The 15,230-nt window shown below is 51.9% G+C and overlaps 1 protein-coding gene and 1 long non-coding RNA gene across 6 annotated transcripts in view; one reads left to right on the top strand and one right to left on the bottom strand.

The window, feature by feature from the left end:
* The window catches only part of ARHGAP25 (Rho GTPase activating protein 25), an 18,905-nt gene continuing 3,675 nt past the window's right edge, over positions 1–15,230 (top strand). The window contains exons 1-6 of one of the 2 annotated variants that reach the window (XM_064472549.1): positions 1–434; positions 5,787–5,980; positions 8,203–8,290; positions 8,723–8,842; positions 11,514–11,721; positions 14,172–14,304. In XM_064472549.1, coding sequence (XP_064328619.1) covers positions 374–434; positions 5,787–5,980; positions 8,203–8,290; positions 8,723–8,842; positions 11,514–11,721; positions 14,172–14,304 — 804 coding nt within the window. In that variant the 5' untranslated portion in view covers positions 1–373. Of the gene's footprint in view, positions 435–5,671; positions 5,696–5,786; positions 5,981–8,202; positions 8,291–8,722; positions 8,843–11,513; positions 11,722–14,171; positions 14,305–15,230 lie in introns of those variants that run through there. The other variant, XM_064472550.1, reaches the window with a different exon arrangement.
* The window catches only part of LOC135317025 (uncharacterized), a 20,790-nt gene continuing 16,103 nt past the window's right edge, over positions 10,544–15,230 (bottom strand). For 2 of the 4 annotated variants that reach the window (XR_010376162.1, XR_010376165.1), the window contains 2 exons: positions 14,215–14,438; positions 10,544–11,027 (listed from right to left, as the gene is read on the bottom strand). This is a non-coding gene — a long non-coding RNA (uncharacterized LOC135317025). The remainder of the gene's footprint in view (positions 11,028–14,214; positions 14,439–15,230) is intronic. The other 2 variants (XR_010376163.1, XR_010376164.1) reach the window with 2 other exon arrangements.

Here is a 15,230-nt window from a genome sequence, read left to right on the forward strand (position 1 = left end):
GCAGAGAGCAGCCCCGGGCAGCCACATTTCAATGCAGGCTGGGGGCAGGCTGCTGCACCTCCGCATCAGCCAAAGGGGGTAGCAAAAAGGGGAGCAAAGCCAGCAGCATCACCTTGGTGTCGTCGGGGAAGCAAGACAAGAGCTTTGCAGGAAAATAGGGCAGGAAAGTACTTTTATGGGGTTGCTTTATCTGCTCTCAGAGGAGGGAGGAGGAAGTACGTTGGCAAACCAACCCTTGCTGAGCCGTCACTCTTCGTGGTGGGGATTGCACCCCGGGCGCAGAATCCCCACGGGACTATCAGAGCTTCGTTTCAGCCCATCTCCTAAGCAAGCTCCCCTTGAAAAAAAAAAAAAAAGCCCTTCCTGATCCAAAATGTCCCTCAAGCTGCCACGGAACTGGGATTTCAACCTGAAAATGGATGCTGCAAAAATAGGTACCGTGACTGTTTCTTTATGCCCTTCTATTTCTGCTTCAGCCTTTCAGGTGCAAGCCGGGTCTGCGGGGGTGCCTGTGGCCAAGCCCAGCTGCAATTTTGGCTACGGCCCAGACCCGAACCCCCTTCTGGCCTCAGTGGGGGGACCTGGCCCCCAGCTACCGCTTTAGAGACAGCAGATGGTTGGCAAATTATCTGCACAAAGTGATTTGCAAAGTTGTCACCGAGGGATGCTGCGGGAGCGCGGGCAGGGCTGTGGCTCCTGGGGTTGGAGCAGCGGCTCTCTTGGTAGGGTGGGGAATGGGGGGATGGGGCAGCGTGGGGCTGCTGCCCACCCAAAATCCAGGTTTTGGTGGGATTCAAGCCACGTGGGCTCATTCTGCTGGCGCTAACCTTGCTGGACGTGAAGTGCAGGCCAAGAGGCAGACGGAGCGGTGCAGGCTGGAGGAAGCAGTCTTGCTCGTGCTCAGGTTTCTTCGCCCACCCCGACGTCATTGGTTTCCTCTCACCGGTGGTAAAGAGGCCTCTGACGCCCAGGCCGGGCTCTGTGCCATGGGACGGCTTCAATGTGTGATTTCCTGGCTTACCTCCTGCCTCTGCCCATGCTTTGTATCCTCCACCGTGGGATCCATCACCAGCATGAAACCCACTTGAGAATGCCTTTGCGAAGGAGTGAGGGATCCCTGCGGCGGGCTCTGAGCCTGAGGTATCATGGCAGAGCCAATGCCTGCCTTTGGGTCAAGCGGCCAGGGAAGGGATCTGGGAGCGAGGATGATGCGGTCGCGGAAGGGGTGCACAAGCCCAGCCTTGCACATGCACTGAGGCAAAGGCCTCCGTGGACCTGCACTGGTGCCAAAACATGGCCAAGGCACACGCTGGCAACTTGATTTCTCCTTGCGGCAGAGAGATTTGACCAAGCTGGTCTGCGGTGCTGAGCTCTTCTTCCCCGCACCTTGCGCCCGCTTGTAAGGTCATTCTGGCTGCATTTTCTTGCAAAGGCAATTGGGATTTCGGTGTGAAGCGGCTTACATTGGGGTGGCCAAACCATTCGCTTCGCACACGGCCCCAAACAACGCACCGCTGCTCCCCGGTGGCCACCGCTGTGGGTGGGCTTGGCGATGCGCAGGATCCCTGGACCACCCTGGGTGGTTCAGAAGTTTGCAGGTAGACAGAAGAAACAGTGCCCTCACCTGCACTCCTCAGTTTGCAGGACATTAGCGGAGAAATCCCCACCTGGTTATCATAGACGCAGTCTGGATTCATGCCCGTTCTTCGGATGATTAACATTTTTTTGCACAGAGGCTGCAGAGCAGTAAATTTGATCGAAAAAAAAGCTTGGAAAAAAAGGCCAGGGGACACCAAGCCTCCTGGCTGCTGGGAAGGGGAGAGGGTGGAGATGAGACACAGGCTTCAACCTGTGTGGTTACCAGGAATTGCTTTTTTCCAAGAACATCTGCTTGTGATGAAATTTTGGGTGCTTTTTGCAGCTTGCAGCTGCTGTGAGCCCGTGAGACGAGGGCTGCGTGTGTGCAGAGACCTGAGAGCTGGGGCACAGCTCGATGCAGCGACTCTTCTCGTGCTTCGGCGCTCCTGGCTGCGGGGACCAGCAGCTGCCATCTCCAGGGGTGCAGCAGGGATGTGACCTGCTTGTGGAAAATATTTGCAAAGTAGTCACCACCGCTGTTGGTGGCTCCTCCCGGCTTCAGGACACTTCCCCCTCCTTGTCCGCAGCCGTCGCTGTGGCACAAGCAACTTTTGCAAGGCTCAGGACAGTGTCCCGGCTCCTGTGTGCTTCCTCATGCTGAGAAAAACGCAGAGCTATTTATTTCAATGAAGGAGAAAACTGCATTTCCAATTTTCATTGCAAAAGCTATTGTGGCACTTTTGCTTTTACTGTTTTTTACTGCACATACCCGCTATCCCTCCTGCGGGGCCGGAGCAAAGGGGATGGCCGGGAGGGCTCTTGCCCAAGACAAGGATTTGGGGCAGGAGCCAGCGTCCATGTGGACTCCACAGTGGCACCCAACGCAATTTCCCCTGCAAGTCACACTTTGGCAGGGCTTCTCTTTTCGGGGAGCAGGCAGCAGGGCATGGGCACCCTGCTATGTCTGGTCCCCAGGGCTGGAGGAAGAGTGAGGATGTTTTGGAGGAAATATTCGACTTCAGAGGTGGTTACCACAGGAAACGCTTCGGGGGGCACCGCATTTTCTCTTAGTGGCTCTTTCCTGCCCTGCGAGAGTGGCAAGGAGGAGTGGGGCTAAGTGCGGCAGGGATGTGCTGCTGAAGGAGGAGATGATTGCAAATGAACCACCCCGGTGGGAGCCTGGGAAAAAGCTTTGCCCCAGCCCTGCGTAAAATTTTAAGCTGGACATCACACGTGATCTGGGCAACGCACTGGCCACAAAAGGTAGAAATGTAGAAAAGTGGTACGGGAGGGAGCCGCAGCCTTGGTAGTTCTGGTTTTGTGAATGCAGAAAACTTTCCACTGGGCAAAAATAGCCTCGCTGTCTGCAAAGCCAAGCTCCCCACAGGAGCTCCCTCTTCATGCCTCCACATGAGCCCTGCGGTGGGGACTGCGGTAGGGAAGTGCTCACATCGTGGGTACGAAGGGTCCTGCAGGCTGTTGTTTTGGCCTTAAATGAGCCCAAAGTACAGGGAGCGCTGTCTCATGCGGAGGGAAAATACATCTGCACGTTTGCATTGGTGCATGTGTATGTGCATGAACTAAGCCGTGAGTAAGCACAGGCCTCCGGTCGCACCCTGAGTCTGGCATTTCAGAGGGCTGATGCTAAAGGGAGGGGCCCCAAGCGTACCCCTCTGAATGCACAGCCTGGGAAAGGATGCAAAAAGGGAGAGAATAAACCTTATTTCCCAGCAAGGACTGGGCAATTTAAGCTCAAGGCTGAGAGGAGGAACCCCCGGGTAGCGGTGCCCACCGGTCACTTCATTTCCGTGGGGCAGAGCCCTGACGCAGCCGTGACGGGCTTAGAGGGAGATTAGATTCTCTGAGAAAAGGTAGTAAAATATTGCATTTTACATAAAAGACACAATTTCTCGTTCCAAGACTTGTGCCGCTGGAATATCAGCGCTGCTGGGCTGAGCTGAGCTCTTTGAGGAAGGCTGAACACAGAGCTGATGGATGGAGACGCATCCTTGATTTCCACCCGCTTGGGTGTGAGTATGGACCCTGCGGGCTGCATTGCAACAGCTTCCCTTCAGATTAAGCCCTTGTGGTCAAGCCCCTTGGGGCTTGGTACGGAGACCTCACTCTGCAAATTAAACAGAGCGAATATCAGCATCTCTGTTTCATCAAGGGGGAAATGAGGTCCTGTGATCGGCTAGGAGAACACACAGCAAAATTCAGGAAGGCATCAGCACGCTGGTTCGTGGGAGGGCCGCTTTCTGCAGAGCGGGGCCGCTTTGGAGGCAGCCCACTTGGGATTTGCTCTTCGGCAATGGGCTGCGGATTCTGCAGAGCAAAGCCTTCGCAGGAAGCAGGCAGCACCCTGCACCCAGCAGCCTCCATGCGCCCAGTGGCTGCTCCATCCCTGCAGATCATCTTCCAAAAATCCTTCCCCCCCGAGGAGTCGGTGGCAGCCGCAGGACATGAAGAAACATGACTTAGAGAGAGGAGCGATGCTGCTCGTGAGCAGTTTGCTGAGAATCATATTAATATTTATAAGATTTGAGTAACGCAGATGTTTTGGCAAAGAGCAAAGAAGCTGCCCAGAGCTTGAGGTGCAATTTGGAAACCCTGTTTTGGTTTTTGCACCCGGGTAATCCCTGGTACCAGCAATTTTCAAGGGAAGCTGACTGGCAAATCCCTTTCGAAGGTCCTTGCTTACCAACCACATCCTCTGCAGGGGGCATCCCACATCAGCACCCACAAGCAACATCCTCACTGTGTTTTGAAGGCTGCTTTTTGGATCCACAATCCTTTTTGATTTTTGGTAAGGGATTTGCAATCCTGTAACAGGTTTGCAGTGGAGAAGAGAGCTCAGAGTGCCCTACCCCCGCCTGGCTCTGAAGGATGAAGGCAAAAACGCAGCAGGGTTTCTTGCTCCAGGGGATTTCAGAAGGGGAAGCTGGGCACACTCTTGAACTGCATCACCTCTGACCTCCGAAGCAACTGTGAACTGCTCGACACCAAGTGGAAAATATTTTGTAGGCTGATGCTCCCTGTGGGTGTCTGCGTGGTGGGAGCACCCACTCAGGCGTGAGGTGCCCTCCGTCCCAAACATCACAAGGCAGTGGCGGGTGATTTTTAATTTTCTCCTTTTTTAAGCTGGTCCTTTGCCCTCAGGTCCATGCCAGGATTCATCACCACTCACATCTAACGCAGCTTTTGCAGGTCTCTGCTCTGTTGAGCAGCTCGGGGGAAAACGGGCACCTAGAGGCAGAGATACGGGGCTGCCGCAGCTTCTCCCATCCCACAGCACTGCACAATGCCTCCCTCAGGGCCCTGGCTCGGCTTGAATGCCCTCTGCCAGCAAATGCTGTGGGGCTCAGGGCCTGAATCCTGCACCACCCTCACCGCCAGGACCCAACCAGGTGCCATCAGCTCTGCTTTAGCAGGAGAGACATAAGACCTCAGGAAATCACCATGTGCAGAGACCAGCGAAGCTGAATTCCCCTGGAGTCATATAACTGTTTTTGCCCTGCAACCATAAATGCTAACTCCACCCAGCTGGGCTGGCAATGGGCTCCTGCAGTGCCCGGGCCAGAGGCAAATATCCAAGCATCCCTTCTAGAAACGACCCCTCCCAAGGCATTTACTGTCACAGAAGCACTTGGAGATGCCACAGGGCCATGTTGCCAGTCCAGGTCAGTGGCACCAGCAGGATTTGTCTACGTGATGCAAACAGGAGACAGGGGACACTGCTCTGCCCAGCCGGTAAATCCACACTGGCACTTTTTCCCTCCTTGGAGGATTTCCAGCCTCATTGTTTGAGAACTACCCCATTGGAAGCATCAGGCAACATTTTCTCAGAGCAAAACTGCCATTTCCAAACAGTATTTTTCAAGCCAGGCTGGGTCATTCTGCTATCGCCGCTGCAGGCTGTTTGGGGTGGGTATAAAAAACCCCTGCACACTCCCATTATAAAAAAAAAAGCTAATGATTTTCTTCTCACTTGCAAGACAATTACTCCCACGCAGGAAAAAGGAAGCACATACTGACAGATACTGCAGCCACTTCCTTTAAAACCTCTAGCCAGTTTGCTCAGCGCAGGCGGAGGGGCAGAGAGCCGCCCTCGCTGCTGGTAGCTTAAATAAGCCCCGGGGACGCGGGTCTGCTGGCGGCTCGTCTCTGTGCATCCCCTGTGCCAACCCGTCCCTCTCCTTCCTTGGCAGCCCGCTCCAAGAGCGTGATGAGCGGTGAGCCAGCGGGCGGCCGGCCGGCCTCCCCCAACCCACTAGAGCGGCCCCTGAAGATCGGCTGGCTGAAAAAGCAGCGCTCCATCGTCAAGAACTGGCAGCAGCGGTACTTCGTACTTAAGGGCCAGCAGCTTTACTACTACAAGGACGAGGATGATGTCAAACCACAGGTAGGACGAGGCCTCTGGGCTTTGCCAGTCCTCAGCCTCCCCCTTCTTGCAACTTTGCTCATAGGGAAATGGTTTGGGCTCAGTCAGGAGTAGGGTATTAAAGAGGTTTTCTGCCTTCGGGCAGTAACAGAAATGAGATGTCCTGATTGGGATCATCTATGCACTTAAATTTTTAAAGTGCCTGCAAGCCCTGCTGGGGACTCGGTCCCTCTGTGCCCAAGCAATGGGGTCCTGGAAAAAACCCACCCAAACAGTTACCAACTAGAAAGCTGCTATCATTCTCCGAGACAACAGAAACAGGCCGGGGAGAAAAAGAGCTCGGGACACCACCGATTTTGCGATGGCAGCTGCAGCAATGGGCGCGCAAGATGGTGGGAGCTTTGAGAGAGGTGCCAGCCACGCACTTGGTGGGACAGGCGTCCTACAGGATGCTTTTAGGAAAAAATAAGCAGGACTTTCAGCATAGCCTGAGCGTGAGGATCTGCCCAGGACAGACCCCACGGCAGGGCTGTGGGCTGGACAGATGACAGAGAAGGGCCACAGGAGAGGGTAGCTGGAGGGATAAGGAAAGGAGGTCTCTCTCTCCAGCCCCGGGCTTGCATCCCATCATGGCCCAGCCCCATCCTTTGCAGGAGGCTCAGTGGTGCAGATGCAGTTTGTGTTATTTGGCTGCTGCCCTGGTCCACCCTGCACAGGAAACTTGCTCTGCTGCCTTTTCCTCTAAGGGAAAAGGCTCAAAATCTGCTGAGCGCTCTGGTGCATGTCAGTTCTGATGGTTTTTGGGACCCCCAGGACAGCACAATGTGCACCTGGCCCTCTGCACAAACAGGCGTGTGATAGCCTACTTGGGCATGACTTAAACATCCGCGCCGGTGCCTGACGTCCGCAGCCCTCTGGCAGCATCATCCCATCTTCAGCCCCTCCAGCTTGTAACAAGCCCTCTGTCTCACCCATATCAACCATTTCTCAGGGTATGCATTGCAGTACACTTGCCAGGAAGAAATCAGGTTGTTTCCCCAATTTACATTAATAGCTTGTTAGTTTTTCAACCATTTTCTCCATACTGTAACTTAGTTTTTGAATATCCACCATCCTTTTCTTCATTTGAGAAATTTCAGGGAAAGGTCCTCCCTGTTACTGGAAAGGCCTTTATCTGCACCAGTTGTTACTGGTAGCAAAACTAATCTGAAGATAGAAAATGCTTATAAGGGGAAGGTGACCCGTAGGTCCTTGGGGTCGCCCCAGGGCTGAGTCTGGTGGGATCCAGGTCCTATTTCTGGCTTTGCCCCATTCCCGGGGTGACTGGGAAGAGCAGTCTCCCTGGTTGTAAATGGGATGTAGAAACAGAGTGCTGTAAAAAGCTTATTGCTATTCATGGTGCTTTTGGCAACTCTCGCTGTGCTCCTGATGAACCATCCTGGGTCATTTTAACCCTCTCTGATCCCATCAACAATTCTGACTGATATTGCAATTCCCACTCTTGGAGAGCTGAGGGTCCCCGCTGCTCACAGGAGTCCAGTGGCTTTCAGGAGGCTGAAATCGCTGAGAAACTTCATTTCTGTGGCACAGCCTCATTTCCTGCCCAGGGAGGCCTCTGGTGCTGACTCACACGCCTGCTCGGCCCCCACGTGCCTCGGCAGCTCCCCACCCGTCCTCTCCAGCAGGGACCGAGCTGTCCCAGTTCACCATGACAGTTGCGGAAAGGAAGGTCTAGAAGAAATGGCTGTCTTCCACTTTGCATTTTTATTTCTCCTCCCTTTTTCTTCTTTTTCTCTACTCCTCTCCTGCAAACTTTGGGTTTGGATTTTGGTTTTAAGTGACGCTGTGTTAAAGGAACAGTTTCTCCTGTTCTGGTGCAGCAGAAACTGTGTGTTCCAGTGTTTTGCCCATTGTCTTCTCCATTGTACTTTCTTCTTCCACTCCCAACAGGGGTTAAAAAAAACATGAGAAGGGAGGAAATAAAAGAAAGAGTAAACTAACCAGTTTTCTTATTCTGAGAATCACTTCGTCAGAAAAACTGGCATTTAAGAAGCATCCCTTATTGTTTGAAAAGTCATTTTTAGCATATACACACACACACACACATATATATAAAAAGAGGCCACCAGGCCCTGCAATCTGTTTGAAAGAAGGACTTCGATCTTCAGTGCTGGCACATGGCAGTGTCAGCCTCGCAGAGATGGGACACAGGTATTTGCAGCTCCTGCTCTGCTTTGTCCTAGGGCTGCCTGTCTCTCCAGGGAAGCACCATCAAGGAGGTGGCCAGCAACCCAGAGGAAGGAGGGAAATTTATCTTCGAAATCATCCCAGGTAAGGATGCTTCACTCCTCTTCATTGCATACTTTTGGGTTGGACTGTTTACCCCAAATCATTTGGGCAAGTCATTTTGCCGGTCCTTTTGCTCCCACTTCTTTCCAAGGTCCTACAGTGCTGTGTTGCACACGAAAACTAATGTCTTGCTTTCAGTATTCACACGTCAGGGCTGGAGGAGGGCCCTGTGCCTGGACAGAGGAATGCCCAGCCCCGTGCTGAGAAGGCTTGCCAAGCTGCAACGTTAAGTAGTTTCTGTTCCCCTCTTGCAGACCTTCAGCAAGGGTGAAATGTAAGAGCGCGGCTTCGTTTCATGGCCACAAAGACATTAACAGGGACATTTGGAGCCAAAAGCATTTAGCAAAGAAAACAAGAATGTGTCTTTTCTCCTCCAATCCTCTCTGTAAATGATGCATAAGCATTTTTTTTCAGGGGTCTCCGGAGACCAGAACCGGACAGGGCAGGATACCTGCGTGCTCATGGCTAATTCCCAGTCTGAGATGGAGGAATGGGTTAAATCCATCCGACGAGTGCTGGGATCGGGGTCAGGAGGTAATGGGGAGCGGGACGGCTCTTGGAGAGGCAACTTCCTACCACCTCCTCTGCTCAGCAGTACTTTTGTGTGACGATTTCAAAGCTGGGCTCATAAATCCCTGAAACTGGAAAAGGGAGCTGTAATGTGACTGTAACCTGTAATGCCTTAGAAACCTACTTCTAGGCCAGACCCTGCGGAGCTGGGTCTGCTGCAAACAGGGGCAGTGTTAAGGAAATGGCAGCCAAGCATGAATGAAGATTTCTGGGTTTGTTTCAACCTCTTTTGCAAACTTCCTCATTGACTTATTGACCCCAGAAAATGTCGTTCTTGAAAACGACTCATATTCAGGGATAAAGCACTGAAAAATCTTGCCTTTCACCTGCCAATTTCCTTGCTTTGCTTTTCTTCCAGCTTTTCTTGCTCAGCCCAGCCCTTCTGCCCACATTTTTCTCTGCAGAGGCTGCCTTGGCCACGCAATCGTCCTCCCCACACTCGGGCAAGGCTTGCAGCGACAGGATCCTTGCCTCCAGCCCCCTCGGGCATGCTTTTATGCCGTTATAAAACTGTGGTCAGGGAAGTATCAAACACAAATCAATCAGAAAGGAGCACATGCTAAATTTGCCACCACAGGTGAAGCCCGCAAAGGAAGCAGCAAAGGTCACGCTGGCCACTTCTCCTACAAGGATGAACCATCCAGACTTTTCCTATAAGGATGAATTCCTATAAGCAAGATCCACCAATGAACCAGGGCTGGGACTCTCCTCAGCTCTCTTCCAGAAGAGCCCTAACCTGGATGGGCATCCTGAGCCTCCCCTCCCTCCCTCTGTCCTTTGCCCTGACTACTTATATAATTTTTTATAGGGTCCATGCCCTCCAGTGTACAAGAAAATCATGATGGAGTTCTGGTCTCCCATTGCTCCTGTGTTAATATAAATCACAGCAATTCAGAGGCAAGCAGGCGCTGCCAATTTGAGCACTTTCGCTGTGACCCTGCCGTAGGCACAGATAAGCTTCACCTCAGTGATGACACAGCTGGTTTTTGTCTGCAACTCTGATGTTTTCTGCCTCTAAACTGAAACATGCTGTGCCCTGGTGCAGGCAGCATTACTCATCTGGAATGCGGATTGCATGAGCCAGAAATTTTCAGGGCATTGCCCCACCTGGCTCTAATATTTAATAACAACTCCGCATCTGATCCCTGCTTAAGCTTAGGAGGCTGCCAGTTTCTTCCAGCTAGATAAAGTGACCTTACATGGCAGAAAATGTAGGTTTATAGTAGTACAGAGAGCCCTGAGGATAGCAGAGAAGTCAGATACTACGCAGATGCGTTTTATGCCAATGCACAGGTTAAGGGACCCCAAAGCTTCACGCTTTAGAGTTTTGGCTTCAATGCAAGCTGAGGCAACATGTGCTGCAACGCAACCCACTGCACGGTGGAGGTTTTGGCAAGAGCCCACCTGGCAGCAGCCTCATATGACCCAGCTAGTTGTGAGCTTGTTGTACACCAAAAAGCAGAGCAGCTGTAAAGTGTGAAGCAACAGCAAAAGCATCTCCAAAATCTCGGAGGGGTTTTGCAGGTCTGGCTTCCCCCCTACAATGATAGCCACCTGCCGGGTGGGCACCACATTGGCCTTGGGGACGTATCCCCAGATTAACAAATCTGCCAGCTTGCAGTTAAATACGCAATTCATTATCAGCTACCAAAGCAGATGGGGGGGAGTGGGGAGGCAAAAAAAACCCCAAAAAGCTATTTGCCTTTACTGTGCACAATGACAGGTTTATATTCATTATTTAAAAGTGTAAGCAAGTCATAAATGAAAAATCCCCATGATCAGGCAGGTGGAGACAAGCCTCGTTGTTCCAGATGAGAGTGTTTATTTGCATTCTCCTGGTCTGGAAGATACACAGGAATTATTTCAGCCTTCAGAGCATGAGCTGAGCACATCGCAGGCACTGCTGGGGCAAAAATATGGTAGAGGACCATAGGATCCTTTGCCATTAATATCCCAGAGCCAGTCTGAGTTGGGATTTGTCTGCTCTTACCATGCCCCAAGCTCCAAGGAGGAAGAGCTGGGATGCAGGCTGCTGCCTTCCCACATTTGAGCTCTTCTTTTGCTGCGAGTTCAGGAGGAAAAAGCCACTGCTTCGAAGGAAAGGTACCTCCAGCTGCAGAATACTGCTCTTCTTTGCATAGGCGAGTTTCTGGAGGGTGAGAGGAGAGGGGAGGGGGAAGAAAAGCAATTGAATCAGTAAGACTTCCAGCGCCAAATCTCTGTAAGGCCGCTTTTCTTTTTTCTTGGTGGTCTCCCATGCTTTCTATATCTTTCACGTTTGTGTAATGAGCTCGCCTTCTTTCCCTGTGCCCTTGCATCAGCCCTTTTGCTCGTTGTGTCTCCCTCTGTAGCAGTACCCCACTCCAAGGCAGGCAAGCAGCATGGCAAAAACCAAGGCTCACTGCTTGCTTTTAGTCATTTTGAGAACTGTTAATCATCTGGAGGAGAATCAGGGTTTCGTTTTGCTATTATTCTTTGGAAGAAGTGCTGCTTTCCCCCAGTTTACAGACTTCTTGTAGCTCCTGTGCTATCAGAAAAACAGGTACTCCTGTTGTATTTGCATGATGCACTTTGGCAGGTAACATGCCTTTAGCAAAGCTTTGGGGCTCCTCTAACCTCTCTGTCCTTTTCCTAGTGGTGTTCGGACAGCGCTTGGCAGAGACCATGGCCTATGAGCAGAAATTTGGGCAGCACCAGGTCCCCATCCTGGTGCAGAAGTGTGCTGAGTTCATCCGGGAGCACGGCATGAGTGAGGAGGGCATCTTCCGCCTCCCCGGCCAGGACAACCTGGTGAAACAGCTCAGGGATGCGTTCGATGCTGGGGAAAGGCCGTCATTTGACCGGTAATGCTAGATTCCTCCTCTCCTACCGGACTAGGTCTCATACACCCCAAAATCTGGGGAAAAGCAGCCCCAGAGAGCCCAGCAGTGCCCTGCAGGAAACTTGGACCCTCCAGAAGGGCTTGACAAGGAGAGAGGATTCAGCAGAAACCCCCAATGGAGACGAAGGCAGAATCAGAGGGCGCTAGATGAGATCCATGGAAATAAAGGAAAGCATTTAGGAACACCCTGGGCCCATGGAGCAATTATTATTTGCAGGAACAGCCAAGGGAAGAGGCAAAGGGAAGTGCCTACATAACCCATCAGCTAAGAGTAGAGGTTTTGAGGAAGGAGAGCAAGTAGAACATGACAAATAAGCTCTGAGAACACCCTGATGGACACAGTAGAAGTTCTTTCTTTCCCTGCCAGCCCATAGACACATTTTCCTTCTGTTCCTTTTCCCTACAACACCGTATAGGGATGAGAGAGAGATTTTGGCTGCTGCAAGGCTGCATCCTCCTTACTCCCTTCCTCTGCAGAGCTAAGAGGAAACGACAAATTCCCTAAAGCTGAGAGAGGTGCCTGTAGGTCTCAGAGAGGCTTTGGAGAGAGACATTTGCTACTGCTTTGTCTGTCATGCCCTACACAAAACAAGAGAAGAAAGACAAACCCCATGTGCATCCCTTTATAAAGCCCTCCCTTGACAGCTCACAGACGGGCTGCCCCTGCATTATCCTAAAGGTCTCCCACCTGTCCCCACCCCCAAGTCAGAGTTTAACCCCTTGCTTTTGGCCCCAGTTGCGCGAGGCATTGCCCAGCCTCCCCTGCTCACTCGTACAGGCTGCTCTGGGGCTTTACCCGATGGTTTGTACTGGTGAAAGCAATGACCCCTGTGGTGAGATTGGGGAAATGTGGGTCCTGCCTTTCCACAGCACCTAAAGTGAGGTTTTTTGGTTTAATTCCTGCCCTGCCCTGTCCACCCTAATGGAGACAGGGAGTGCCCAGGATGCTGCACGTGTACGAAGGTGTTTGATACCGGCTGTGGTGATGCCCTGTCCGTGCGGACCTGGGGAGCTGCCCTGTAGGGCACCACCTGAGCTCTGAGAGCCGCCGGCAAACGCCGGGGTGCCTGTGGGAGGGGAGCACCCAAACGCAGGAGCTTCCCTGGACTTCTGCGCAAACAGTTTGCCTAAGCGGCATGCAGGGGCATTGTCTCTGTATTCACAGGCCTGTCCCTAACCGCAAAACTTTTCCTATTTTTACCTATCTTTGTCATGAAAAACCGAAGCACTTTTACCTAAATAATCCCTGTGCCGTGCAAGGTAGAACCATGGCTGCTCTGGAGACGTAACCGCCCTGGCTGTTGGTTTTGCAGCTGAATATTTCTTGCTCTCTGAGTGCCAGGGTCCTGCTAGAGCTTTCCTGTTGTAACCTGTATGGGGGTCATAGGAAGGTGAAGCCTTTTTTTTTTCCTTCCAGAACTGTGTTTTGCAGCAGGGCATGGCGAGAGAGTTTGGCCTTTTTCCCAGCACCCTGAGACGTTAACCCTGTGCTGCAGGGTTTGGGCTGAGCATTGCTGCAGGGATCTCAGGGTGACTGCAACCCCCCTGCCCTTCAACCGAAACATTTTCTTAGTGAGGGGTTTCCAGTGACCTGAATGCTTCAAAATGCTGGCTCGACCCTCAGTGGCATCGTCGCAGCCTGTCTGGGTTTGCAAAGGCATTCCTGCATGCACAAGCATGGCAGGATTGACTCGGGAGCGTCAGAAAGCTGCCGTTGCAGCCCAGGCATCCAGGATGGCTAATGGTGTGTATTTATAGGCCCTACAAAAATACAGCTCTGAAAAAATTCCTCTATGGTTATGTGCATTTGTTAAAAATAATAGTATTTTAAAAAACCCAACCAATCCTAAAAATAAATGACCTGGGGGATTTTTGCCAGAAGTTTATAACAGTTTGGGGACTTCAAGGTAGGTCAAATTAGAGGCTTACGATCTTGACAGTGTCCTTTTGACATAATGTAAACTATATGGTATGCAAAGCTGCAAACATCTGTCCCGGCAGAACATCTTCCGTTAATTGCTGTTAATCTTAAAAACCCCAGGCAAGCTTCGCCAGCTCCGCAGAGTGGGGAGTGCCTGCCAAACATGTGAGCACCAGACAATATTTGCATGCAAATCCTCATGAGTCAAATGCAGGCTGGGAAGGCTCAGCCTGGGTATGAACACTGGGGACCTGCCAGCCCCACCATGGGGAAAATCTCCACCAAGCATTTATTTTCCTGCCAGTTGGGGCTGTTCCCTGCCTTGGGGTGCCCTATGGATTCCCCCAGCTTGGTCTGACCTCCCTATTTATCTCTCTCTGTCTCCTGCATCGATACACAGAGCTTAAGTATGATCTCACACTCCTGGAGCGGCGGCGGGTTTGCACCAGCTGGGTGTGAGTTTGACGTGAGTGGCTCTTTGCACATTGCAGGGATACGGACGTGCACACCGTGGCCTCTCTGTTCAAGCTCTACCTGCGGGAGCTCCCTGAGCCAGTTGTTCCCTGGATGCAGTATGAGGATTTCCTGCTGTGTGGTCAGGCGCTGGATGCGGATGAGGGAAAGGTAGAGATGCATTCCTTGCTTTCCTTCTAGCCTTAAAATTAGCTGTGTTTCAGTGCCAGGGCTTTGTGAGCAGAAGATGCCAGGTGCATATATAGCCGTGCGTTATAAGCTGTGTAATTATTGAGTTTTGAAATCTGGAAAAAAAAAGAAGGAAAAAAAATTAAAACAAGGAAATCTCCCAAAGCCAGTGGGGTTTCCCAACTTAACAATGTGGGTTTGTCCATTTTAAAGCTTAAATTTCTGGAGCAGATCTAAGAGCTGCCCAGCACCTCTTTTTTGTGGAGCCCTTGCAGCAAGCAGCGAGTATGAAAACCAAGAGAGGAAGGAAACACAACCTCCTGCAGCCTCCATCAGCCCGAGCTGAGAGTGGAGCTGCAGAGGGCTCTGAGTGAGACCAAGGAAGGAAGTGGGGATTGGGAGAGGGAGGACAGATGGGAACTGTCTTTTCCTAACTACATACTTGGGAGGAAAAGCCCCCCCCCCCAAAGACCCACTCACGGATGCCGTTCCTATGCACAAACAATAAGGCAGATACCCCCAGTAGCAAGAGCCCTGGGAACTGCAGTGTTCAGCCCTCTATTTCAAGGGCAAATGTTTCTTGTAGGTTGTTTCACTTTAGGATCTTTGGGGTTAAAAACGTCCTAAATGTTTATACACAAGAAATGCAAGGAGAGTAGGCATGATCAGCTCTTTCCAAAGAGCTCACCACACACGTGCTGGGCTGGAGGGGAGCCTGCTCTTCCCCTTGCTGCTGTGGCAGCAGCAGTGCTGGGCAACGGGCTGCCTCTTCTGGCTGAGCCCTGTACAAAAACTGCCCCTGCTGGTCTGCCAGAGGGATGTCATTTCCAAGGGGAGCAAACGCCAAGCGGTGAGACCGTACAGGGATGGACGGAGCGACCAAGAGCCGCTCCGGAGTCCGTGTACGT

The sequence above is a fragment of the Phalacrocorax carbo genome, chromosome 24, assembly GCF_963921805.1.
Source record: "Phalacrocorax carbo chromosome 24, bPhaCar2.1, whole genome shotgun sequence".
In the NCBI taxonomy this organism is placed as follows: domain Eukaryota; kingdom Metazoa; phylum Chordata; class Aves; order Suliformes; family Phalacrocoracidae; genus Phalacrocorax; species Phalacrocorax carbo.